Genomic DNA, 25,585 nt, shown 5'->3' with positions numbered 1-25,585 from the left:
TGGGAAAGATGAAAAAGCACGTTACCTTTGGCTGGGTAACAGGCCCACCTCAGCCTGAGGTGCAGACATGCTGGAGATATGGCTGGAGAATCGCCTCCTCCCAATGGCACCCATAAGGTATGCGTCCTGTTCACTTACCACACTGGGCATGCTCACTGAGTCATCTAGAAACGACAATGACATGGGAGAGAGTGAGAAAAAGTCATCCCAAATCCTCGTGACATGTTTACAGTTTCCACGCATTCACGACTCAGAGGTCTTCAAATTCCACTCCTGCCAACGTACGCACGTGTACTTTCATTTGTGCCTGAGTAGCAGCAGTGTGGTCATCAAATGTTTGCAGAGTGTGGGGCTTCCCTAGGAAGCCCTCCCTATTAGGAAATGGCTCGTAAGAGTGGAAGTCTAGGATCTTTAGTTACTACTGCAATGGAATTGCTTTTGCTGTATTTACTTAAATCCAGAATGAGGTTTTCGCCCCATTTAACGTGGGGGGGGGAAAAAGCTCTTTGTCTTGGATTCAAATACAAGGTGGCAGGAGGGCAGGTGGCTGCTGCAGCTTTCGCTGCAGTCCTGACCTGCTGCTTGCCTTCCCCAACCTTGCATCCTCCCCAACTAACCCTCTGGATCTAGCCCCACTCTAGCCTGGGGCACAGAGCATGTTGTTGTTCAGCCCAAGCCCAGCCTAGTAACAGCTGTTGTGGCAGTGGCAGCTCTGGCCAGGCCTGAAGCCTGGGTTGAGGCTGCCACTGCTGCTGCTGCTACTGGGCCAGGCTGGGGCAAGTGCACTCGGCTGGAGCAACATACTCAGTGCATCAGGCTTAAGCTATGTTGGAGCTGGAAGGTAAATGGCATGTGTGGGGAGCAGGCAGAGACTGCCGGGATGCGAGGAAGGCAAAGGTTGAAGGAGAAGAGGCAGAAGGGGGTCAGGCAGTGACAGGGGTGAAGACACCAACGTAGGGGGCTAGGTGTAGGGATTTGGGGTGGGGGCAAGCAGCAGGGGGGCAAGTGGCTCAGGCTACTTGACCTTCCCCATTGCCTGCCCCTCTACTGCCTGCTCCCATTGCCTGCAGCAGTGGCACATGGGGGATGACAAATTTACAATGCCCCTCTAATAACTAGATTCTGTACATGGAAAATAATAACTTAAGTTGGTGATGTTTCCATGTATAGAATCTAATTATGTGGGGAGGCATCTTAAATTCAGGGTCAACTTGGATTGAGAACATGGACATTTTGCAGATAATAAATTTTATGATTTAAAAAAACAACATTATTAACCTTCGTAGGAGCAGTGAAGAGATTTACCAAATCAACAGGTTTTCACTTGCAAAAATAAAGGTCTTTTCCCCCTCCTCAAAATGCTAATGTTGTGTTCACAGGAATAAGGTTGAAATGACTCAAATACATCACATACTGTCACAAGACTGTGCAGATTGTTGGATTTTTATTAGACATGCTTGACATTTTTAATGACATTTGGAAATGAAATAAAATATCAGGAAAAAAGTAACAAAAATCCCACAAGTGTCAATTTTCCCAGCTATTTAGCCAGTCTAATAAAAGATTTCACTTTTACTCAAAGGACCTTGTCTGCCTGTGTCCTTAGACCAACATGGCTGCAACCAACACCCCTTGTAATACTGAAAGATCAAATGATCAATTTTGACTTGCTGGCATTTTTAACCTACCAGATAGTGTTAATACTTCTTGCTGAGAGGTTTGAGCTGCCTGCTGCCAACATATCATTATCTAAGCTCTTTTGCAGTTAATTTTGGATTAATTTCTTTCTGTTGTTCTGGTAGCTTTTGCACACCCATGCTGGTATGTCAGATAGCTTTAAATCAGATGAAGGTTAACTTAGGTCTGGCTTGAGGGCTTTTATGGACCTGGGCAAATGGGAAAATGCTTATTCTAAGTCATTCATACTGAATCCAACACTGTGACCAATGGACACCATCATCACCAGCTAAACAGCCCATCAGCAAACTTGGGCTGAACCTTGTTTCAAACTAAACCTTTCCCTTAAGGTACAATTAATTCCTTTATCTTACAAGCCATCACATTATTTCATGTGTTAAAGCACTGGGAGACCAAACTTTTTGGCAGGTGTGCCATACATTAGTTCTGCATCCGCCCTGAGTGCCACTCTGACCCACTTCCCTTGCCCAATCTGCTGCCCTGCTTTCTGTTCCCTGCCCTATCTGCCACTGTACTGCTTGCCCTTGTGTGCCACACACAGGCTGCCCATGCCACTTGTGGCATGTATGTTGCAGGTTGGCCATCCTGTTCCAGAGGCATCCTGCCTTAGCTACTCATGCATCTACTGTCTCCTAGGACCATCCAGCTGCCCTCAAGCAGCAAAGGAGAGAGGGAAAGGTTTCAAGCTATGGAGGCAATACTTGCATCACAAGAAGACAATAAAAGCTGGAGGAATGGGAAGCTCAGGTCTGCTAGGCAGAGAGACGGTTGTTCCTGGCTTTTGGTTTTCAGGGAATGTATGCAAAACTTGGAGTTACTGATATCAAATTCAATTAAAGCAGATCCCCATGTCTCATGTGCAACTCAGCTGAAACCACATAAAATGTCTACTCCATGCTCTGAGAGGGTACCCTCACTCATGCCCCACTCACCCCTTCTCAGTCACATGTGTCCAAACCAGAAATACAGCTGTGAAGCTGCTTTGGAGGCATCCCTTGCAGTTGTTCTCAGGCATGAGAGCAGCCTTCCTAAGAGCACAGGGGTTGGCACACTCAACATGAAAACAGGTTTGTGCAAACCCACATCAATTAAAACAAAGGCAGAGTCACCAGCCCCTCCTTGCAAACTAGTACCAGGAGATTTCTCACAATGCACGGCTTGTATTGCCTCTGCTACTAGTAGGCAGACACTACCCACAGCTTAATCCTACACAGTGCAGCTCTGTGCTGCATGCATGAACATATGGTTAAAAATTATGAACAGGAAAGCAAAGGTGTTATAGCAGCGAAATGTCTGCTACACTAGTTCTCAGGTAGCTCCTGTCTGTCAGCTAGATTAAGGCCAAAGAGGTAACTGATAAACACCTTCTCAGTATTATGGGGATTGCACTTCAGCTCCTGTCTCTTACGCTAAATTCTCTCCACACCCTGCCTTGGGCAATCTTGTGCCCAAGAGTAAGGAAGGAGACACACCTGGACTCAAGATATACAACTGCTTTGAGAAGCAGCCACACCTAGTTTTTAACCTGAAGCCCACATGCAACCTCCACTCACACTGTAAGTTGGGGAGCAACCACTATTTGCTGCTGCCTGGGTGCAAGCCTAGCAAGGCCTCAACACCAAGCAGTTGCAGAATATTTTACTGCTCAGATCAATGGCTTGTTCTCTCTGTAGATCAGAGCTGAGCTTGGGTAAAGAGATTCAACTTTACTCTGCTCCTGTAGCAGTAGACACATACTTTCTTCATCCTCCTCATCAGTCCGGCTCAGAGTGTCCTGCGAAGCTTGCTGTGAAGGCTCACTATCCTGCTCCCAGACTGTGCCAGTGCCTGTGTTGGAGCGGGACATGGTAGCAAGGCTGAGGCGGTAGGCAGAGGTGGAGGTGCCTACAGTGCTGATCGAAGTCTTCCCTTGATAGGCTGCACAGATGGGAGAAACCAAGCCCAAGACAGTCAGGATTATGGGGAAAAGGACATTGTTCGAGAAGGGCAAGACCTTTTATTTCAGTTTGGATAGATGGGGAAGAAGGGATGAGCAACAGTGGGATGGAAGCACAGTTGACTGCAACAGCTCTGCTATTGAAGCAGGAGATTAAAGGCAGAGAAAAAGTATGCTGTGCTTACTTGGTGCTAGATCCGTACTGTTGCCCTGGCTCAGCTCACCCGTTCCAGACCTTTGGCTCTGCAAACTTTTCTTCCCTGATTTTCTCCCTGAGCCTTATTGCCACTGCCCCAACTTTGTCATTTGTAAAGCAAGGCAAATGTTTATGGCAGGAAGAAAGAAAGGTAAGGTGAGCTAATCCGTTTTCTTTTTAGATTGAAGCTCAGAATATTTGCTATATTGTGTAAGCAAGAGCCGCCCTCTAGTGGCAACAAACTAGAGGAGAAAATGGTCACTATAATATGATGAGGGTGGAGGATGAGGTAGAGGTGGGTATGTGACTGATCTTGTACAGCCCTGGATCTCAAAACTTTTTAGACCCAAGGCACCCCTCAGATAAATGCTCACCTTCGGTCTTACCTTAATTTTTTACTACAGAAACCTAATAGAGCCATTCTGCTGCTGCAAAGAACTCAGAAAGACCACAATAGGGCAGAATGCTTTTAACACTACAGATTTGTATTTAAAATCTCTAGGTTTGTCCTGTGATTTGTGTTTGTACACCTAACATTGTGCTAACATTGTGGGCACCCTGCAGCACCCTTGAAAGAATCTCAAGGCATCCTAGGGTGCTGTGACAGCCTGGTTGAGAATCACTGATTTAGAAGTTTGGAGGAGTCCAAAATGCTGAACCACCCTTTACAGGAGAAATGAGAAAAAAAAATGCCTGCTACTGAGTAATAAGCAAATAATCCTACAAGAGGGGAATTCAGAATACCTAGATCTAAATGAAGTCTGTCACCTGCAAAATGGGAAAGTTACCAGCTCAATGGACACTCAGACAGGTTTAGCCTACAGCACAGGATGGGCCAGCTAGCTTGAGCTGAAAATAGCAGCAGAAACAGGTGAGAGGCTCTGTGCGTGTATGTGTGTGTGCATGCAGATAAGCTTCCTGAAATTCTAGGATGAAACTCACTTTAAAAATAAACAACATTGCTTGCTGAGGTCAGCATGATACTGTAACCCAATGCACACCTTCAGATAAGTCCACCCTTCTCCTTCTTTTGCCGCCCCCTCTCCATCCCTGGATGTCCGCACCTGACCCACTGTGCACTGCTTCCTTCAGGATCTTTAGCTCATTGTTGAATTCTGCAATGAGGGAGCTCTTGCACAAAGGGCGTGGGATGAAGCGCCGCTCTAGCTGGTCAGCAATGTGTTGTCGGGCAGTCAGTTCTTCATGATTCTCTGCTGGTTGGGCAAGCAGCTGAGAAAGAGGCATACAGTACAGATTTAACAACAGAACACTTTGGCATCACAACACTTAGCTCTACATTTAGCTGGTAAGCGCTCTGATAGCATTAATGGCCATCAAAGACCTCCATGTAACCACCTGAGGCACTGATCTTGAGAACTGATGAAACCCTGCAGTTCCTTTTGAAGTCAGGGCTTTTTTCATTGTTCCTAGGATAAGGCTTAACAATGCAAGATGAAACACCTGCCCACCTTACAAGGAGTTCTCTGTAAGTACATTTAATGCTGGCCCATGAGAAAACCCTGATTTCTGGAATTCCTAAAATGCTATAATTCATTTCTGTCCCTTCTGTAGCAGCGCTGCCACTCAAGAGGATAGTGGACGTTGAGTTTACAGACAATGTATTTCACTGTACTCTCCATTATTCTTATTCATCAATACTATGAGGCAAATTATCCCAGCCAAATTATCATGGAGGGCGGATGATGAGACTTATTTTGCACCAACATGCCTGTAACCAAGTACATGGCTCAGGGCCAGGAGCCCAACTGCTGGGAGTTAATGAGTACTAGCTTGCCTGCTTTGGGGCATGGGGCCACTGACATGGATGACTGTCTAGATCAGAAGAAGTTAAAAACTCCCAGGGAGCGAAGCTGAGGGAAAGAGGGAAGACTATGGTGCCAAAGGGGCAACACAGAGTCAGGATAGTCCTCTTTAAGACCATGGAAGGACAACAGGTTTGAGTTAACCCTTTGCTGATTGTTTATGTGTTTCTTTTGTTACGAATGTTGGTATTCCACTGGGGGGCAAGTTTGCCCCAGAGAAAACAAAAACCTGAGTGACAGCATGCTACACATGGTGGAGAACACAAGGATTTTAAAATCCATCATCAGCTATGACTGGGGAGGCAGAGGCTCCAGAAAGGGAGTCAGAGTTTAATATGATCTGGCCCCCCATCCAAAGGAAGTGGAGGGTCAGGGAACCCATTGGGAGGGTGGGCTGGGTTAGGCTGGGGAAGGCCAAGATTGAAGGGAGGATCCAGTATGGCCAGTTGGGGTAGGCCAATGGGACCATAGTGGATACAAAATTAGCAATCCAGGATCCCCATTTGGAGTTGTAGGGGGGACCACCTAATAAGTGTGGCCACAAACAATGTCAGAGGGGGCTTAGCGGTCCCAACTGTTGGTCCTGAAACGATACTGAGTCCAGGTTTTGAAACTGGCATATGATGTAGCTTTTGGGGGGCACTATTTTGGGGTGGAAAAGACCCAGGATAGAGTGCTGGTGAGGTTCTTTTGGCCTGGTATATACCAGGAAGTCAAAGTTTATTGTGCATCTTGCCCAAAGTTCCAGCAGGTTGCCCTCCAATTCACTCATAAGGCCCCACTGATGCCTGTCCCATTGGTTGGCATACCCTCTTTCACAGTCATCCACAGGCTTTTCACCCTTTGAATTACTATATAGCAGGCAGCCCTGAGGAGTGTTAGATCTCCTGGCAGGCCCAGGGGACAGTGACACAAAACATATTTCAGCATATGTTGAAACTACAGGAAACGTTAGCCCTGGCATGACTTCTCACAAAGAAAAATCTCAAAGCAGCCCAACAAGAGCAAGAACAGCAATATAATAAAAATGCTTAGCTCCGTGTCTACCAGCTAGGAGACTGAGTCCTACTATTACTCCCCTCCTCCAAGAATATGTTACTGGCAAAGTGGCAAGGATCTTTTGAGGTCCTGCAGAGGGTAGGTCAGGTAAATGAAGTTCACTGGGAGGGGAAATGGCATGGTTCACAGATATATCATGTTAACCTGTTAAAACGCTGGAAGGCCTGAGGGGCCTGTCTGAGCTCTACATGTCTACTGGAAGCTGGTTTGGATGTTCTGGATGCCCTCCTGGATCCAGTAGCAGGCCTCAAGCTAGGGAAGACTTTGACCCTGACTCAATGGGTTGAAATAAAGAGCCTCCAGGCTGTGCAATTTAAAAGGGACACTCGAGAATCCCAGCTGACTGTGGTAAGTGGTGAAACAAGAAATTAAGAAGATGTTGGACTTAGGAATAATAGAGGAATTGGCAAGTGAGTGCACTAGTCCAATTGTGTTGGTGTCAAAACCTGACCATATCATCTGATTTTGTATTGACTTCTGCGAAGTCAACACAGTTTCAAAATGTGACGTGTAACCTGTGACCAGAATAGAGTAAATGGTGGAGATAATAGGTAATGCAAAGTACATAACCACCTTGGACTTGACCAAGGGATACTGGCAAAATCCTTGAGATCCAGCTTCTTGAAAAATCATGGCCTTTGCAACACCCTGATGGCTCTACCCATTTAAGACATTACCTTTCCATTTACATGGAGCTCCAGCAACCTTCCAACATTTAATGGACAAAATACTCTGCCTGCATCAGGCAGGCATATGGAGCTGGCTATATCAACACATGGGCAGACCACCACCAGCGGGTGAAAGAAGAGTTGCAGGTGATAACGAGTAGCTGGTCTAACAACAGTGTCACCTGGGGTATATAGATATAGACTGTGATATATATTGGGCAATGGTAAAATCAGGCCCCTAGTAAACAAAGCAGAGGCCTGATGGAAACACTGGTGCCAAGAACCCAGAAGCAAATATAGTCATTTCTGGGACTGGCCAGCTACTATTAGCAATTCATCCCAGAATTTGCAGCCATTACAGCCCCACTGACTGACATGCTGAGGAAGGGAGCACTGCAAAGAATTCAGTGGTCACCCAAATGTGAGAGAGCATTTGGGGCAGTAAAATGGCTTCTATGCAGTCCTATGCAGCCCAGAGTTAATGAAAGAGTTTATATTGCAGACCAGTGCCTCAGAGTGCGGCCGGGGGATGGTTCTCTTTCAGGAGTCTGAGGATGGATAACACCCATGCTGTATATCACTAGGAAACTCCTTCCCTGAGAGCAGACATATGCCATCACAGAAAAGGAGTGCCTGGTGATTAAGTGGACAGTTAAGGCCCCGCACTACTACCTCCTAGGGGCCTAATTTCATTTAGTCACTGACCATGCCCCTTTAATAAGGCTTAACACCATGCAGGAGGCTAAGCCCCAATTGACAAGATGGTACCTGCCTATACAACTTTTCAATTTCTTGATACATCACTGCCCTGGGTCAGCACACACAAATGCAGACTTCTTTTCCCAAGAGGGGGGCTGGGGTTTGAGGAAAGGGGAAGAGTGTATCCTGGAATCCACTCTTGAGAGGGGGGATGTGTAACGGGGTGCATGGCTCAAGGGTGGGAGCCCCGCTGTGGGGGGTTAACGAGTAATAGTCTGCCTTCTCAAGGGCATGGGGCCAGCTGACAGGGATGACCGTCTGGCCAATAGGGCGTTAAGAGCTCCCAGGGAGGGATGCTGAGGGAGGGAAGGCTATGGTGCTAAGGGGGCAGCACAGAGTCAGGACAGCCCTCTCCAGGTCCGTGGAGGGACCCCAGGTACGAGGCTAGTCTATGAGTTTCTTTTGTTATGGACGTAGGTCATCTTGTGGGGACAAGTTTGCCCCAAGGAAAATAAAAAAGCTGTGTGATAACCCACTACAATGCCATATTACAATCGGTAGCTTCTCGGATCAGCTGGATTAGAACTACTATAATTATCACTCAGTCTTTGTATTGCCCAATGACAAGCTGTTTGGATGAATGATCCTTAGGTGCAAGAGGTCCTGTATACAGGTTCATTAGAGAGTCATGACTTCTAAAATGTTGGTCTTTCTACAAATGTTAAGAGTGCAATTTCCCCAAGCCTCTGTCACATTCTCCTTTGCAAGGCACTCTGGGATATCCTGCCTAAAAGTATTATTATTTAACAAAGAAACTGACACTAGGACTAAGGGTGGTATTACCTTGCACTGAATGAAGGGCCGCAGGAGCACAAAGATTGGGATACGAGTCCGAACGATGAAATCAAGGAAATCCCACAGGGCAAGCCCGCCCACTTTCCGCAAGGCCATCTCTTTGACTTGTAGGCTTAGCCAGTACCACTGGCTGCCAAGCTGGCGCTCAAAGCAAACAAGAATCACCTTCAGGGCTAAAAAGAAACAAAACCCAGTACACATCAAGTGTTGTGGAGTCAGAGTTGCTTACATCATCCTGCAAAGACATTTTTGGACTGGAGGGTTGGGTGCAGTACAGAGTAGTAAGGTAGTCTTAGTTTAAACAAAAGGCTCAGTCAGGAATCATGGATACCTTTCCCAGCATCTTCCAGTGAATTCCTGGAAGATTTTCCTACCATCCATCTACGTCTTTTTCATTTCAGTGACTTCTTCCTTATTCTGAAATGTTAATCTCTACAAGCAGTCCAGTGTACTGGACTCCCCTAGAAGGGGAGTCACTATGTGACTTGTGAAGTGTTTCTTCTAGGCCATTTATGGGGCAGGAAAGAGGGACCTTACAGTACCAAATGAAATCTGAAGTGTTCGATCAAGCCAAGTACCACAGTCCACTAATATAACTCCCTAATCCTGTGAATGGACAAGATTAGATACAAAATTATGCTGCTTATTAAAAGTTAGATTGTGACTTAGATTATATGCCCATTCAAAGAAGCAAGAACCCCCTATGCATGTCTCATTAGGTAGTTTGAACCTTGGATCCAGGGAAATGGAAATAAGGAGAGAAGAGCTAGCAAAACAGGGAGAGCCTTTACTCTACCTTTCTCTACTGATTTGCCAAAGGCTGGAACAGACAACATGTTTATACAGGTTTAATTGACATCATACCAATATAAAAATGTTGTAAACAGATAATATCCCCAAAACTCAGATAAATTTGCCTAAACTAGTGAAGAATTAGCCCTGAAAGAATCAAAGCAAAGTTCCAACAGAATAAAACAGTGGATTAGATTTTGTCTGTCCATTTTATTACGGCTCAGCCAGTACCACTGGCAGCCATTTTATTGCAGCTATTTTGTTACGGCAAACAAACGGTCATTTGCTCTCCTGCACCTAATGGGGAGGTGCAGTAACAGCTGTGACCTGCATGCTGCCACCACAGGATAGTGGTACATCTGTCTGGTCCGATGTCATTTAAATAGCTATAAAAAACTGCTCTAAATTACACTGAAGTATGCATTTATCTATGTCCCAAAAGTCACTGAGCCAGTGGGCGCAGTTGTGAGGAGAGGTCTGTGTAGTAATAAGGTATAGGTCAATAGCAAATTATTACCTTTTACAGAAAACACTGAACAGAAGGAACTGTCAAGCAGTGAAGTGTCTCTTAGGCTAGAAACAGACGTCGCTGAATAAAGCAGCACAGCTGATCTGCTTCATTGGGTGAAACACACATTGCCCCTTGATGATGCAGCACAAAGGGCGATGTGATCTCTCTGCTTTCCCCACTCAGCCAGACTAGTTCTGTGTTCACAGGGATAGACCTGGCTGAGAGAGAACCCCAACTTCCCTGGTTATGGTGAGGCACCCCAGATTCCCTGGGGTACCTATCTATAATCAGGGAGAGCAGGCAGGTGCTCTGGAGGCTCAAGGAGTCCATGTGTGCTATGCTTGCAGAAGGTAGGATTCGGAATGACAGCCAGCATGGCTTTGTCACACACAGGTCTTGTCTTACCGATCTCATCTCCTTCTATGACCAGGTAACTTGCCACCTGGATAAGAGAGAGGAGGTCAACATTGTATACCTAGACTTCCAAAAGGCCTTGATTTGGTATCCCAGGATGTTCTCATGGGAAAACTGGAGGATAGCAGGTTTAACTGCTCGACAGTCAGGTAGGTAGAAAACTGGTTGCAGGTAGGACCCAGAGAGTTCTAATGAATGGATCTGTGTCGTCCTGGTGAGAAGTGGCCAGTGCTGTCCCTCAGGGGTCTGTGCCTGGTCCAGTGCTTTTCAACATCTTTATCAATGATTTTGGTGTGGGGGTGAAGAGCTCACTGGCTAAGTTCGCAGACAACACCAAGTTATGGGGGGTGTGGTCACGCTTGAAAATAGGCTGCAGATACAGGCAGACCTAGACAGGCTTCCAGGTTGGGCAGACCGGAACCAAATGAAGTTCAACATTGAGACGTGTAAAGTGCTCCACCTGGGGATGAACATACTCCAACATACTTACAGGCTCCAACATACTCCTACATACTTACAGGCTCAGTGGTGCTGAACTGACTAGCACCACAACTGTAAGGGACCTAGGCTCAGTTCATACTAATATAGACCATAGTAAAAACATGAGCCATCAGTGTGATACTGTAGCCAGCAGGGCAAACAATACTCTGGCATGCATCAACCAGTGCATTTCCAGCAAAACCAAGGAAGTGATTCCGCTGTACTCAGCACTGGTGAGACCGCAACTGGAGTACTGCGTCCAGTTCTGGGCACCGCACTTCAACCAGGACGTGGAAAAACTTGAGAGAGTCCAGAGAAGAGCCCTCTGTATGATCAGAGACTTGCAGGGCAAGCCATACAAGGAAAGGCTGAGGGAGATGGGTCTCTTTAACCTATAAAAGAGAAAGCTGAGAAGGGACTTGGTAGCACCTTACCACTATATCAGGGGAATACATCAAGGGCTCGGCGAACAACTGTTCACCAGGGCACCCTTGGGGAAAACCAGAAGTAATGGCTACAAATTCCTGGAAGACCATTTCAGGCTTAACACTAGGAAAAACTTCTTCACAGTTAGGGTGTCCAGACTGTGGAATAAACTCCCTCCAGAAGTGGTGCAATCGCCTACCCTGGAAATCTTCAAGAGGAGACTGGACTGTCACCTTGCCCGCCTAGTGCAGGGGGGCTGCACCCAATGATCTCACAAGATCCCTTCCAGTCCCTTACAATCTATGAATCTGTCTATGAATCTATAATGGACTTCTGCCACAGTAAAGTGGCAGAGTCCATCACTACCTGCTGTTGAGCCACTGATTTTCCTTTGGGCTAAGTACAGACAGTTAAAAATTCTGAGGCTGAATTTATTCAGTCTTTGCAGGTTAGTCTGAACTCTGTAGATAAGTGAATAGAAATTTTCTTTTGATTCTGGAAATGCAGCTACGTGTCTGCAGTGGTGCAGGCCAGAAGCCAGGATGTGTTAGAGCAGACCTCCCTGCTTGGCTGGAGCGGACAGCTTGGGCCAAGGCTAACTTGCCCACTCTGTATGTGGAGGCTTTCTGGGGAGGTAGAAAGCATCCTGGGATGCTGGAAGACTGAGAGTTAACTTGAATCTGGAAGGGATCTCAGACAGAAGTTCAATAAACCAATTTATTGCTTCTAGGCCTTTTGGCTCAGATCAAGTGTAGTTCTCGGTTTCTTGTGGACTAAGATGAAGTAGAGATATCCAAATCCCATGACCTCCAGGCTTGGGCCTAGACACAGGATGCCTGCCAATGGACTTGGGAGTATCTGAAGTCCCAGGGTGAGAGCCTGGGATGGGATGGCTCGCCAGTTGTAGTACCAGACATGGTGTTTAGAACAATTGAGTTCCGCCTGCTCACTTGATATGGTTTTTGGAACAACTGAGTTCTGCTCAATCAATATGATTTGGAACTGATTTAGCTGATTTGACCTGGAACATGAAATATATTAATAAAAAAAAATCAATAAACCAATTTAAACTAAATCAGTACAGTCTGATATCACATCGATCCAGATTTATCTTAAACTACTTTTGGCCATTTTGAAAGTGGTTTATGTGCACTGAACTTCTGTTGTGTTACAGATTTGAAATGGTTTCAGATCACTTATATCAGTTTATTGTAGTGTCTGTCCCTGACCTTGATGTGGCATGACAAACACTAGCAACATCTTTCACACACCATTTGTGCAACCATAAACATTTTTATGGCATCACAAATGAGATGCCAGGTTTCATCTGTTTCCACCCTTAGCTCCCTCTACACTTCAGTCACATGGCATGACTGCAGCATGCATTGACTATAACCTAGCTGCTTTGGGTACCATGAGTACTGATGCTCGATGAATTGAGTCTGCTGGAGTGTGGTAATTACCTCACTCCAGCAGACTCCCGGATCACATGTATCAGCGTCTTTGCACTGAAAAATGGCGGTGGTGGAACTTTAACTAAAGCTCTTCAAACATGCTTTAGTTAAAGCATCCCCGCCACCATTTTTCAAAACAAAGATGCTGATACACGTGACTCTCTGAGTACTTTAATTACAGCAGCTCTTGGAGCCTCTCTAATTATAGGCCACCCTCTTCACTTACCCTTCCCCCCAGTCCCCTGGAGCACGTGTATAACTGCCCTTAGATGCCAAAGGATTCTGTGCAAGATGTACAAACCTGGTCAGGACAACAGTCACTGTAGCTTCACTGCTATTGGCACCCAACCTGGCTATGTTTAAATTAACTTGGGTCTATCTAAACATATTGTGGTAACACCTCTATCTGCCTTGAGATAGCACTGTCATTCTAGCTATTTCTGGCGTAGTTCACTCTGTGCACTACCCCTTCCTCTTGGCCTCACCTGAAACAGCTGTAAGTAGTTCAGTTAACCTGAGCCTGTCAGGATTTTCTCTCCCTCCATTGTGGCTTTACATGGTGTCCTGAATGCCCTTCCCCCTTTTGCTGTTGTTTTCTTTTCATTAGGGAACGGGAACTTTACTCACCCAAGTAAGCTGCCTGGCTGGTGGACTCTGCAAGTCCTTCCCTGCGCAGGTCCTTCCCAGCATCCCCGGGGGTGGAGCAGTGTGCAGGGGAACTCTCCAGCATGAAGTTCTTGCTGCGGGATGTGCTAATGATGCGAGGTGGTAGGAGGATATTAATAACAGTCTGGAGCAGCAGCAGGACTTCAGGCTGCTCCAGCCATGGGCTGTCTGTAGTGCATGGAGAGGGGTGGCAGAAAGGGGACAGAAAGAAAATGCATCAGGCCACATTCTATCGAAGCACAAAAGACTCAGTTCCAAACTCATCCCTTTCACCAAACTCATCCCCTACCTTGTTCTCCTCCTGTGAGCAAAGGTAAAGTTATTTTAGCACCAACGCACACAGCAGCATGGCACAATTAAAGATCTCAATCTTTGAGCAAAATGATCTCATCTCCCTTTCCCTCCACCCTCATTCTCTGTTTTCACCAGATAACAGGCATGGAATTTGGTGGCGGGCAATCAGTGGTGACCCAGAATCACTGAGCCCCTCCATCCTTTCTACCCCATTAACTCTGGGACACACTACAGAGGAATTTGTCTTCTCCAGCACACTCCTTGTCAGGTTACCTATTTCAAAAGGAGGAGTGCATTTGTTAAAGAGTGAATTCAAGAATGACTGATCTCTGACACAGTTGAAATGGAAACGAGAAACAGCAGCTCACACTGAAGGCTTTTCAATCTTCCCAATGAATTCTAATGGCATATTACCAGGGACAGGAAGCCAAATGAAAAGCAAGAGAGTAGGAAAGTGGAAACATTTGTTGTTTGAAGGGGGAAGAAAAAGAAAATCTTTTTGTTAAATTAATCAGACCTTTGCTTCCAGATCCTACTGTGAGGACAAATGGAATCAGTAGGTTTAAAAGCATTCCTTCCCTTCTCTCCTGATTGGTGAATGGGGAGATCACATGGCTTAGGGGAAAATCTTCTTTCAAAGCCTGTGCAATAATAATAAGACAGGATTAAACATTTTCATCAGCCATTTAAAAGTATATACACTGTAGGGAATGATGATCCCTATACACTTGTTTTTAAAAACAACACAATACAGCTGTTGGCCCTATTAACTTACAAATTCTGAGTATACCTGTATGAGGGAAGAGAATTTGAAGAGTAATCTAAATTTCACCTGCTTTAGCATAATCACATGATAAAGGGCCAGATTCCAATCTCATTTATACTGTTGTAATTCCAGTTGAATCCCCCTGGAGTGTGTGTGCTGTTTATTCCATTTTGATCCTGATATAAACAAGATTAGCATGTGGCCCAAACTACCTAAAAAAAAAGAGCAGAGAAAGTTACAGGAGCTACCCATTTATTAAATGTGGAGGTTATTCCACTTTTCCCTGGGCTCCAAGTCCCTAACTTTATGGTGACCTTCTTTCCTGTAAATGAATAAAATGCACACTTAGTTGCATCTCAACAGTTATTCCAGCCTGGAAAAAATGTCCTTTCACCATGAACAGATTCTTCTCCATGTCGGAAGTAATAGTGGTGAAAGGAACTACTGTTAGGCAATGAGTGAGTGTTCAAAGCTTGAATAGAGCCTTTAAACAGTTGACTACTTAGATATAAGCTGAAAATGAACTTTAGAAACACTTCAATATGCAAATGTGGGCTGGAGATCCCAAGAGAAGAGGTTTCCTTATGGGACTGTCAGCTTTAGATTCTGTTGGAAATACTAGAGGAATGACTTTTCTGGTGATAGTGTGGCATTTCCAGTTTTGATCCTATTTGAAACCCATGAAAAGCACATGAAAAAGGGGATAAAGCATGTGAAAACTCCCCATTAAAAACCCTAAAATTAACAGTTCATTTGGAGTCTGGATTTAAATCTGAACAAAGATTTGAGGTGGAGCTAGCTGAGGGTCATTTTTTATGTTTATTGGAAGTGATCTCTCATTATGGAAAGAAGCATGCAGTGTCTCTGCACCAATCAGTGTCGATGTTCATCTCCAGGATGAGCTCTCCTGGTTCATTCTAACAGAACAGTGCAGTCTTTTGATCTCTTGGCCCAGTAACTTTCTTTCCCATGCTCTGAAAGACCTGTTCAAGTGCTCAACTGGATGATGGATGTGCTGCTTATTGGTTAATTAAAAACAGAAATACAGATTAAGGATAGGAAACTTGCACTTTCATTCTGCCCCATGGTTGCTCTTTGTCACCTTTGGCTTTGTGCCAAGGAGATATAAAGGAGATGTAGGCAGAAAGAGTCCATATGCACCTGGGACGGCTGCCTTCAAACTCATTTAAAAAATCTACAGTTGTCCAAAATAGTAAATATAAGGTGCTACTCTGAAAAGGAATATACTTATGAAATTCCTCCCATTGAGGTCACCATGCATTCACTGTTCTGGATAATCAAGAATGATAGTTGGTAAGCAGTTTACAGGTCAAACATCTATTGGTATCTGAGCTTTTTTCTCTTCTCTGTTTGTGCAAACAGTACCAGTTAGCACTGGCTTAAAATAGGACCAAACTCATGCTCAGTAAAGTCCAGGCACCCCAGGGAGTTTGGTGAGGCTGCATGGGTGTGACCTAAGAAAGGATTTTTCTCATCGTTTACAATCTTGAGAAGACTCCTAAAATGCTGTGCTGGATCTGCAGCAAGTGCAAATCAACATAGCTCCATTGACTTCAATGGGGTTCGGCTGACTGACACCAACTCCAGATCTAGTCCATTGTTGAGATCTGAACTCAGTCCTGATGTTCCAAATCCCTACAGTTCGGGGAGAGGTTACATTTTGTTCCACAGTTTTTGCCCAGCTTTCGCAGAAAAAAAAGAGCACCTATGAATTGGTGTCTCAACCACAAGCTAAACAGGCCTGATAACAGGCAAGGCAGGCACACCTGTATTTGCAATGCTACAAGCCGGACAACAGCTGTGCTGAAGGGCAGAGGTGGCGAGAGATAAGGGCTGAGATGAAGAAGGGGTAATCCATCAGCAACACTGGAAGGTCCTACCACTCCCATCACCTGCAATACAAACAGAGCACATCACCAGTACTGACTACTGCAGTTCCATCCATGCCATACCCTCCAACCTCTATGAAAGAGAAACAGGTACATTTCAGACAGCATGAGACTGGGGTGCTCTTCAAGAAAGAGTATCCCATAATGCCTTGCACTAGCTAGGGCCAGTGAGGAGAAGGGGTGGTTCTACCAGGGAAGGAAGGGGAGGAGAGGGAACTTCTACAGGGAAAGCCAGGAGGATGGACAAAGTGCATAGGGAAACTGGTACATCTATTAATGTACCCAGTAGCAGGCCTGAATGACCAGCACTCGACTGGGAGAATAGATAGAGTTGGAGGGTATGCCATGTAGCTACTGTATAAAAAAAATGTAATAAAAGCAGGAGGTTTGTATTTAACTTCTAATCCTTGTCCTTCTCTTCCTAACTTCTTGGAAAAATAATGTCCTGAGTCTGATCCAATCCAAGTTTTGTACAATGTTCAGTGTCCCCTCAGGCACAGCAAGTTGTAAGGTACTAAAAGTTAAATGGGGGAGGAGAAGATGGGGGGAGATCAATATTCAATCCCAGAGTTAGACTTTAAAAAGTCAGACTTACATTTAGAGGAAAAAGCCTCCTGTTTTCATTGAAAGATTTTCCCATTTTCCTGGCCACTGTTTTTTGTTTGTTTTGTTTTTTTGTGGGTTGCTACTAAAAGAGTTTCATAGGGCACATCTACACAAGACACTTACTGCGCAGTAGCCTAATAACACCGCACAGTAGTGTGCCAGTCAAAGCCTATGCTAATAAGCTACAGCACAGTGTTATTAGACTACACAGTAATGGTCACAAAAATACCATGTGCTGGTGCTACTGCACAGTAACTGTACTTACTGTGAATTTAGTTAGTAATTCATTAAGGAACTACTAAACTAAATGCGTCGTAACTACTGTGCATTAATGAAGGTGTAGACATGTCCACAGAGAACTTGTCTGCACAAGGGAGCAACTGTGAAGCATACTAGGATGTGGTTTCATAGTACACTAGCTACTCCATGCCAACTCACACTTACTGCATGATAAGTGTCCACACAGGAAGTCAACAGGGAATAGTCAATGTGCTATGCATTCATACTATTAAATTAGTTTGTAGGAACCTCCCTGTATAGACAAGGTCTGAGCAGTCTGAAGCCTCACAGTTTCAACACTGTCCGTCAAACAGCTATTGATCAATTATTGTTATCATGACAACACAGAAGTCACTTGGAACGCAGCAACCAGTTGGAGTTCCCATACCATTGTGTTGTGTATGAATGCTGTACAAAGACAGAGAGAAATATTGATGAATGTCAACAGAACTTTCTAATTAGAAATGGGATTACTTTTTAAGCTTTTTGGAATAATCAGCATCATCAGCTTTCTTTTCCAAAGCCCTGAAAATAGCATCTAAACAATTTCATTTTTTATAATAAAATAGTTTTTAATAAAAGTGCTACTGCAATATTTGTACTTTTTGTACTACAAGTTAATTGGTTCGCAATCCCATAGCTCCTTTGGCTTCAAGGTGAGCATCTGGCACTCTGTCCCTTCGTATTATGATCTCAAAAGCAAGTTCATACTTAGCTGTTTGCTGTCATTACTGAATAGTCATACAAGCTGAGTTCTGCCTGTACAGGTTTCCCTCGCTTTATGCAGCTTCTGTATGTGCAAATTCGCTCTTTTGTGATGACCTGTTTTATACCAAAAATTTGTTATACGCAAGGTAAATTCACTCTTATGTGATCAGTGTGGCAGAAGCCCACAGTCAGCTGCTTTGTGTGGTGCATTGTGGGAGTGACATGCACCAAAATATAGTCTCGTGTGTGGAACTGTGCTCCTCGCTCGTTGTCTGTGACACGTGTTTCTGTAGTCACCATCCCCATTATGTTAGTGCCCTGTGCTTGTGTGTACTGTCTGCTGTTGGTGAGTACCAAAATTGTCTTGTAAAAGTGGTAGAAATGGGTGTGGGAGTCAGTACAGTCGAGGTCTTGAAACGTATCCCTATTTGTTACATTGTAAAGTGGGTTCCCTTTATGCAAATTTGAGTTATGTCCTGTTTTCTAGGAACGCATGTACGGCATAAAGTGAGGGAAACCTGTACTGTCTCTCTAGTCGCATTCATACAGGAATTACAACTATTTAGATTCAAGGCACACATCAACAATATATTCTATTGGTTAAGGATGGGATCTGAACATTGTACAATGGAAACCTGCACTAAATCAAACCAGGGACATTGCAAATGTCAGAGTGAATCCACTTGTGTAAATCTTTTAATTAGCCAAGTAATTGACAAAATGATAGCTTCCTCCACAGCAGGAGACCCTCTCACTGTCCCCAGGCCCACTCTCCCCTCTACCAGGTGTGTGCAGGCTCCACCACCCCACTCTCCAACTTGCAGCCCTCAACTCTCAGCGCATCATGCAGAGGGAGATTTTCAAAGTGGTGTGTGGGAAGTAACATAAATAAATCGACTGACCACAGTTATCGGTCCCTGTATCTTCCCATGCACCACTTTGAAAATGTACCTCACTGTCTCTAGTGGCACCTACAAAGTCACAGGGTGGGGGATAAGTGACAGGAAAAGGGATCAACTGCAATCTTCAGTCCAGAGAAGTCAACAGAAGAATGAAGTTTAGCAAAGTTTCATAAGATTGCCACTTGGCTACTCACCAGATTGACACAGACATTGATCAGTGACCTAAGGTGAGGCAGGAAGGATATGATTGGCTGCCTCTGAAGTGTCAAACAAACCCCTTCAATCAAATTGCTGGCAGGCTCCCACTCAACCTGTCGCCTGGAATACAACAGTAGGTGCTGTTAGCTGGTTGACTCCCTTCACCAGACACTCCGAAACAAGGAGACTGATACATGGTGACTCCAACAAGGAACGGGTAAGACAGCAACGACGTCCAAGATGACAACAACAAAGTGTGTTACAGGGGAAGACTTTTACCCCTGCTGTTCAAAAAGCACAGAGCACACCAAGAGTTAGAGAGGCAGTTGAGAACTCAGCAGAGGCATTCCTGCCTCGCTGGACTGGTGACACGCAACCCGTCACAAACAACAACAGAGAAAAAGAGAGAGGATGGATGGATGGGGCTTCACTGCCTGACTTGGCCTCTTTAAAAGAGGTCTTGAGGGTGAAGCTGAGGAAATCCAATAGACAGCCATCTCAGATGAACCTGCAGAATGAGACAGAGCTGACTGTTTTATGTTTCGGGAAGCTGCACTGCACTTCTGTGGTGGAGAGACTCATTCCACTCTGGCTCAATCACCGGTTCCCTAGTGCAGACATGACCATGCAAACTTGAGTGGAGTGCATCCTGTACTTACGGTGACACCCGCTCCCATTACAGCTCAGCCTAGTCTCATAGATTAATGACTCCCAGTGGGAGTGAGTCCAGAGCACAAACCAGCCAGTATTACAGACTTAACCTTCACCATCCCTGTCAGCACAGCTGGGTCGCTCCCTTCCAGCATCAGTATCTTTCATGTCTAAAAGGTCTCCACTCTCTAAAAGGCCTCAATCTTTAAAGCAATTCCAGTTCCTGTAAAGGATGGCATACCAAAAGCCCTAGAGATGCAAGTCTCATTTTATCTGCCAGCAGATACAACACAGATTGCATTAAAGTGCTTTCCCCACTTCCAATCTCACAGAGCTTCTGCTTTGGGCAAGAAACTTCCCAGGTCTCTGTGGTGCCTCACAGTAACCTAGATGCTGGGGAGAAGAGCGAGGCAGGCATGTACTTGCTAGGGGGCTTAGTGCTCTACTCTTCTATTAGTCGCACTCCACAACAAACTCTCTAGAAGGCTTCTTAGCACAAGGAGTGCCTGATACCATAACAGAGACAGTACCTGGACACAGGTCCCCTGCCTGCTGTTCTCAATCAGTTATGCCCAAGAACCCCAAATGCTTGCACCTTTACATGTGCCATACTCATAACAAGCCCCAGATTTTGAGTTAGGCACCTGGGGAGACTGAAAACCTAGAGATGTCAAATGAGTTCCAGTGTTTCAAGTAGGCAGCTCCTTAAAGAGTCAGTGCTTGTGCTGGATCCCTATTTGCAACCCTGCTCAATACTTAGTAGTTTCCTGGAGCTGGTTCATGCATTTGGATCATTGGCTCAGTAGCCTCTGTACCTGGTTTATAAGAAAGAGCAAAAATGGCTAGGTGGCTTTGTGGAGGTGCAGGTGATGTTACATGGACAATACAACAGGGGTTCCAGGAGATGAGCAACCTGTGAACAGGTTAAAAAAAGAGGAAGGTTTTTAGAAATTGTCTGGAAGATTCTTTGGGACCGAGGTGAAGAAAATGTGATCCAAAAAAGGCAGGGCAGATACAGTAACGAGAAGCACCAACAAGAAAGGGGAGCAGGAAAACTGTTCCCCCCTACAGGCTACCTGACTCTTAGTTGTTTTAATGAAGGGGAATGCAGCTGGAGGCAAAAGGAGGAAGGGGCAGGAGGAAGAGACTGTTTCCCCATGATTCACCCCATCTCAGTTCAGTGTGTGAATTTCAGTCCCCAAACCCTTCAGTCTTTGGCCTCCCAGCTGAGACTGACAATAGGGTTAGCAACTAAAGCCAGCTGTCCTGAAGGTTTCTGCAATATGGAAATTTTCCATAGAGAAGTGCACTGAGACCACCAAATCCTTTCACATGGGCCACCAAAAAGCCAGAAGATGGCTATTTTTATACCACCGATATGTACTGGTTGGTCACCTGTCAGTGACTCAGAGACTAAGAAATCCCATACTTAAATACTATTCCATGAAGCCTCCTTCCCCTTCCCACATTACTTCATTGGTTGTCACCACCTGAAGGAGATTCATTTGCTCAGCTCATGTCTTCTACATTCAGGAGCACTTGGATGTAATCATCATTCCAAACTATTTTTATTCTTTTCACAGAGCATTTCAATATTTGTATCATAGTAATGCACTGTATAAATACCCTTACCAATAATTTGACTTTATTTTTTAAAACGACAAAACACTAAATTAGGAGAGATCATGAAATTCTTTATAGCCTGAAGACTTTGGGGGAGAGGGAAAAGTTTGATCTCCTTGAATTTGATTTGTAATTCTTAATGAAATATGCATTTCCTCTATTGCAGACTGGAAGCTGGCACCCGAAAAACATGACATACACGTACACCAACAGGAGAATTTTTTTTTTGCTGGGATTCAATACAGGTAAAATGCAGGTAAAATGACATACCGTTACTTGGTATGCAGGTAAAATGACATACCATTACTTGGTATGCAGGTAAAATGCAGGTAAAATGACATACCATTACTTCAAGGCGTGCAACATCAGAAACGGACCCAAAGGTTTCCGTTATACCTGCTCACCTCAAAGTAGGCATCTTGTGAATTTTATTGAACATACGATCCAGTCTCTTTAAGATGAGGATAAGGGCAGGTCTCACGGCCTCAGCTGTCCAATCTGTGATGGGCAGCATCTCCATGATGTAGCGCCGGAGCCCACGGCTTTCCATCGTCTGGGTGTCATAAGGTGCCAGCTTCAGAAGGGAATGTGCAATTTCTGCCAACCTAAAATTATGGCTCATTAAGAGGGAAATCAGATATTCTACAACATAAACTTGTCTGTAGACCACAACTACAAACTGCATGGTAGAGGAATCACCAGCCTTTTAATAGAAGGACATCTGCTCTAATAGTACTGCTATTTACATTCTCATGTTAAATCAGAAGAAATTCCAAGTCCAGTAAGAGACTTTTGACGGGATCAGAATGTGTGTACATAGGTATATGGTGTATAGTGAATACATCAGCATGTATATACTTATGTGGATGCTAAACCGGTAAATTGTACCAAAAGGCACATTAGGAAGCACTGCTTTACATTATTAAAATCATCATGGCACAGTATCTTTTTCAGCTATTAATAGTGTGAGCATCAGCAGTTTCAGAGAAGGGTTTCTGGTAACAGGCAGCAATCATTTAAAATATGTCATTAACCTTGAGTAGCTTCTCTTTGTCTTTTTTATAATGTTACCAGATCAATACCAGGGATTTTTAGTCTCTGTGCACAACTTTTTCACATTTAATTGTTAAAAACAGCATGCGCTTCCCACTGGTGTATATATATATATAGCTTGTGCTGTTTATGGGTATTTCTCGTTACATTCTTCATTTTGCTTCTCCCAGTTGCTTCATTTTTTTCCTTTTTCCTTTTTTTTTTTTTTTTTTGGTTCACACTGAGAGTTTTCTAGATCAACTTTCTAAGGCCTGGCAGCATTCAACTTCTACATAGAATATGGGAAATGGTTAATCAGACACTTGAAGACTTCCTGTGATGTTTTTCACTGAATAAAAAAATCAAAGAGTCCCGGCTCCGTGTGGCACCCACAGCTGGGAGCCCTGCGTGGCATGTCAGGAGGTGCAATTGTCTGGATCATGCATTAGATCCAATTGCCTGCATGTGTAGAGGGAGACATAGTCAAGGGGGGAAGCTTCTTCTGAAACACCTTCCATTAATGGATAATGTATGACTTCAAGCATGCAAATTTATACACTTTTTAATATATTTTTAATTAATTTAATCTGTGTTTGGGGATGATCTCATCATCCATATAAATACCAGCTCTTTATAGAATCCCAAGAGAATCTTGACCTTAGTGATATCTTGTGTCAGTGCTCTGACACAGGTTAATTGTAAAGAGTGTAAAAAAAGTGTTTCCTTTTAGCTCTCATACAGCTCTGATGTCACATTAAAACATTAACTTTTTTTAAACGTCACAGCATATGAATGATTTTTTCATTACTATGTAAGTCAAAACACAAGAACAAAGTCTCCACCACTATTATACAATGATGAGCAAAAATGTTCTTCTGGTTTACAAAGTGTGGAAGTTCTTTATGTACTATGGTGCTTTCTGAAGCTCTGAAAATCACTTTACCCCACAAGTTATACAGTGAGGGCTCAGCCCACGAGCCTTTATATTTGCCAGTAGCTGTGAGAAGACCTAATTGTTTTGGTAAAGACAAGCAAGACCAGGTCCCAAGGTTTTTTTTTAATCTGGTTACGTTAGTTACTCTTTCTTCTGTTCCAAATAAGGTCATATTCTTTTTATTTCATATCTTATTTGATAACTATGAAATCTTCTGCTCCTACTTGCTAACACAACAAAACAGTAAATAGGATAAAAATACCATTTCCCTTAGCAGTGATGATGTCAGTACCTAAAAGTACTTTTCTGTCATTGTTGTAAACATCTAGTTAGTTGAATCCATATCTCTTTATAGCTGTGAGTTGTTTGGGGGAGGGGGAGGAAGAAGGGTTAATTACATTTTTGAATTAGAGAAAGAATTTTTCCATTCCTTTCCCATAACAGTCTAAAAAGATCTGAATGGAAACATCCCAGGCCTCAAAAGGAAATCCTCAAAATAATTACTATAGATGTCTGCAAAAACGAGAACAACCTACCACTTGATTTCAAGCTAACTATAGATGAGACAATATTTTTTCCAGTTCCAGCAAGTCAGTCATTTCTAGCACTGTAGCTGAACTGGCATTTTTCTGAAGTAGTAAGAAAGTCAGATCACCTAGAACCAGCTTGTATATTGACTTCAGAAATTCAGTTCCTCCATACCATTATAACTTTTTATCTCGTAAGTACTTCCACCTTGGAAAACATACAAAAATGTCTACCAGCAGATCTACCATTTACTCCCCTATGATCTTATTTCATTATTCATCATTCAGCATAAAAGTATTTTCCCATAACATTCACTGATAACACACATCAAGTCATCTATGAAGCAACAAGTAAATTCTCCAAAGTTCAGTGACCTCAACACATACAACCCTATGGAAATAAAGTTTTCATATTACTGTGAAACAGCAGTAGTTCCAGATTGCATAAACTAAGGCTCTTCATGATTTCCAAATAATTCACAAATATTAAGAGGCTAAACATGGACATTAACATAATCCTGGGGGGGGCGGGGAAGGAATCCCAACAAAACCTTATTTTATTCTGCGAGCTCAGTTCATCCATTGGATATGTGTTTCTGATTCCCACTGAAGAGAAACTCAATTTGCCCACCTGAGGACAGAATCTAGCCTATATCCAGGTCACCCTTTTCTATACAAAGGTAAAATTCTCATCTCAGATACACGCTACTAAAGGTCAGAGAATTAGAACTACAACTAAATGAGGCAGGCAGTACAAATAATTATTTCCCATTTTTTAAATTCCCTAGTGCTTGCTTTCCAAGGGAAATGTATTATCATGATTAACCCAGATATACATCTGCATCTATATCAATTGGTTTGCATTCATGGACTAAGTGACAGTTACATGCACCTGCAGTAAGTCATCACCTAAATAGTAAATGTATATTGTCATTAAAATGGTATTCAGTTCATAGAAACATAAGAAACAGAGGAATTGTGAGCATTTGCTAAACAATAAATCTAAATTATTATTACAGAAAGCCAAGTTTCCAAATTAGTTAATTTTCATCCAAAAATTTCCATATATGGCAGAAGGTGTCACAGAATCTTTTGGATTGCATTTCCAGTCTTGCTGTAGCTCCTAATTCATTCACCAGAGATGCAAGACATCCACAAAAGAGGAGATGAGCCATCTACAGATTCCTCTTTTTGTAGGGCGGGTTGGGCAAAATGTGGCCCATGGGCCAGCTGTGGCCTGCCAGGTTATTCTATCTGGCCCACGGGGCCCCTAAAAAATTTAGAAAATTAATATTTATCTGCCTCTGGCTGCCTGACGTGGTCCTCAATGGCTTGCCAAAACTCAGTAAGCGGCCCTCCACCTGAAATAATTGCCCACCCCTGTTGTAGGGGAATAGAGTGGGCCTAATGGCTCTCTGTCATTTGTGATCCCTCAATCTCAATCGTAGAGGGAATTCCTGGGTGAAAGTCTATGTGGC

General features: G+C 43.9%; 1 protein-coding gene across 1 annotated transcript in view; it reads right to left on the bottom strand.

The window, feature by feature from the left end:
- The window catches only part of UNC80 (unc-80 subunit of NALCN channel complex), a 196,890-nt gene that overhangs the window by 11,989 nt on the left and 159,316 nt on the right, over positions 1–25,585 (bottom strand). Inside the window, exons 51-59 of the mRNA XM_090041688.1 lie at positions 22,019–22,219; positions 19,337–19,460; positions 16,525–16,650; positions 14,489–14,612; positions 13,639–13,845; positions 8,923–9,107; positions 4,895–5,060; positions 3,436–3,615; positions 26–164 (exon numbers count right to left, since the gene is read on the bottom strand). Of these exons, the coding sequence (XP_089897814.1) occupies positions 26–164; positions 3,436–3,615; positions 4,895–5,060; positions 8,923–9,107; positions 13,639–13,845; positions 14,489–14,612; positions 16,525–16,650; positions 19,337–19,460; positions 22,019–22,219 (1,452 nt within the window). The remainder of the gene's footprint in view (positions 1–25; positions 165–3,435; positions 3,616–4,894; positions 5,061–8,922; positions 9,108–13,638; positions 13,846–14,488; positions 14,613–16,524; positions 16,651–19,336; positions 19,461–22,018; positions 22,220–25,585) is intronic.

The sequence above is a fragment of the Crocodylus siamensis genome, chromosome 4, assembly GCF_052110815.1.
Source record: "Crocodylus siamensis isolate JL-2025a chromosome 4, ASM5211081v1, whole genome shotgun sequence".
Lineage (NCBI taxonomy): Eukaryota > Metazoa > Chordata > Crocodylia > Crocodylidae > Crocodylus > Crocodylus siamensis.
The sequence above is the reverse complement of the archived record's forward strand: the minus strand, read 5'-3'. Positions and strand labels throughout refer to the sequence as shown.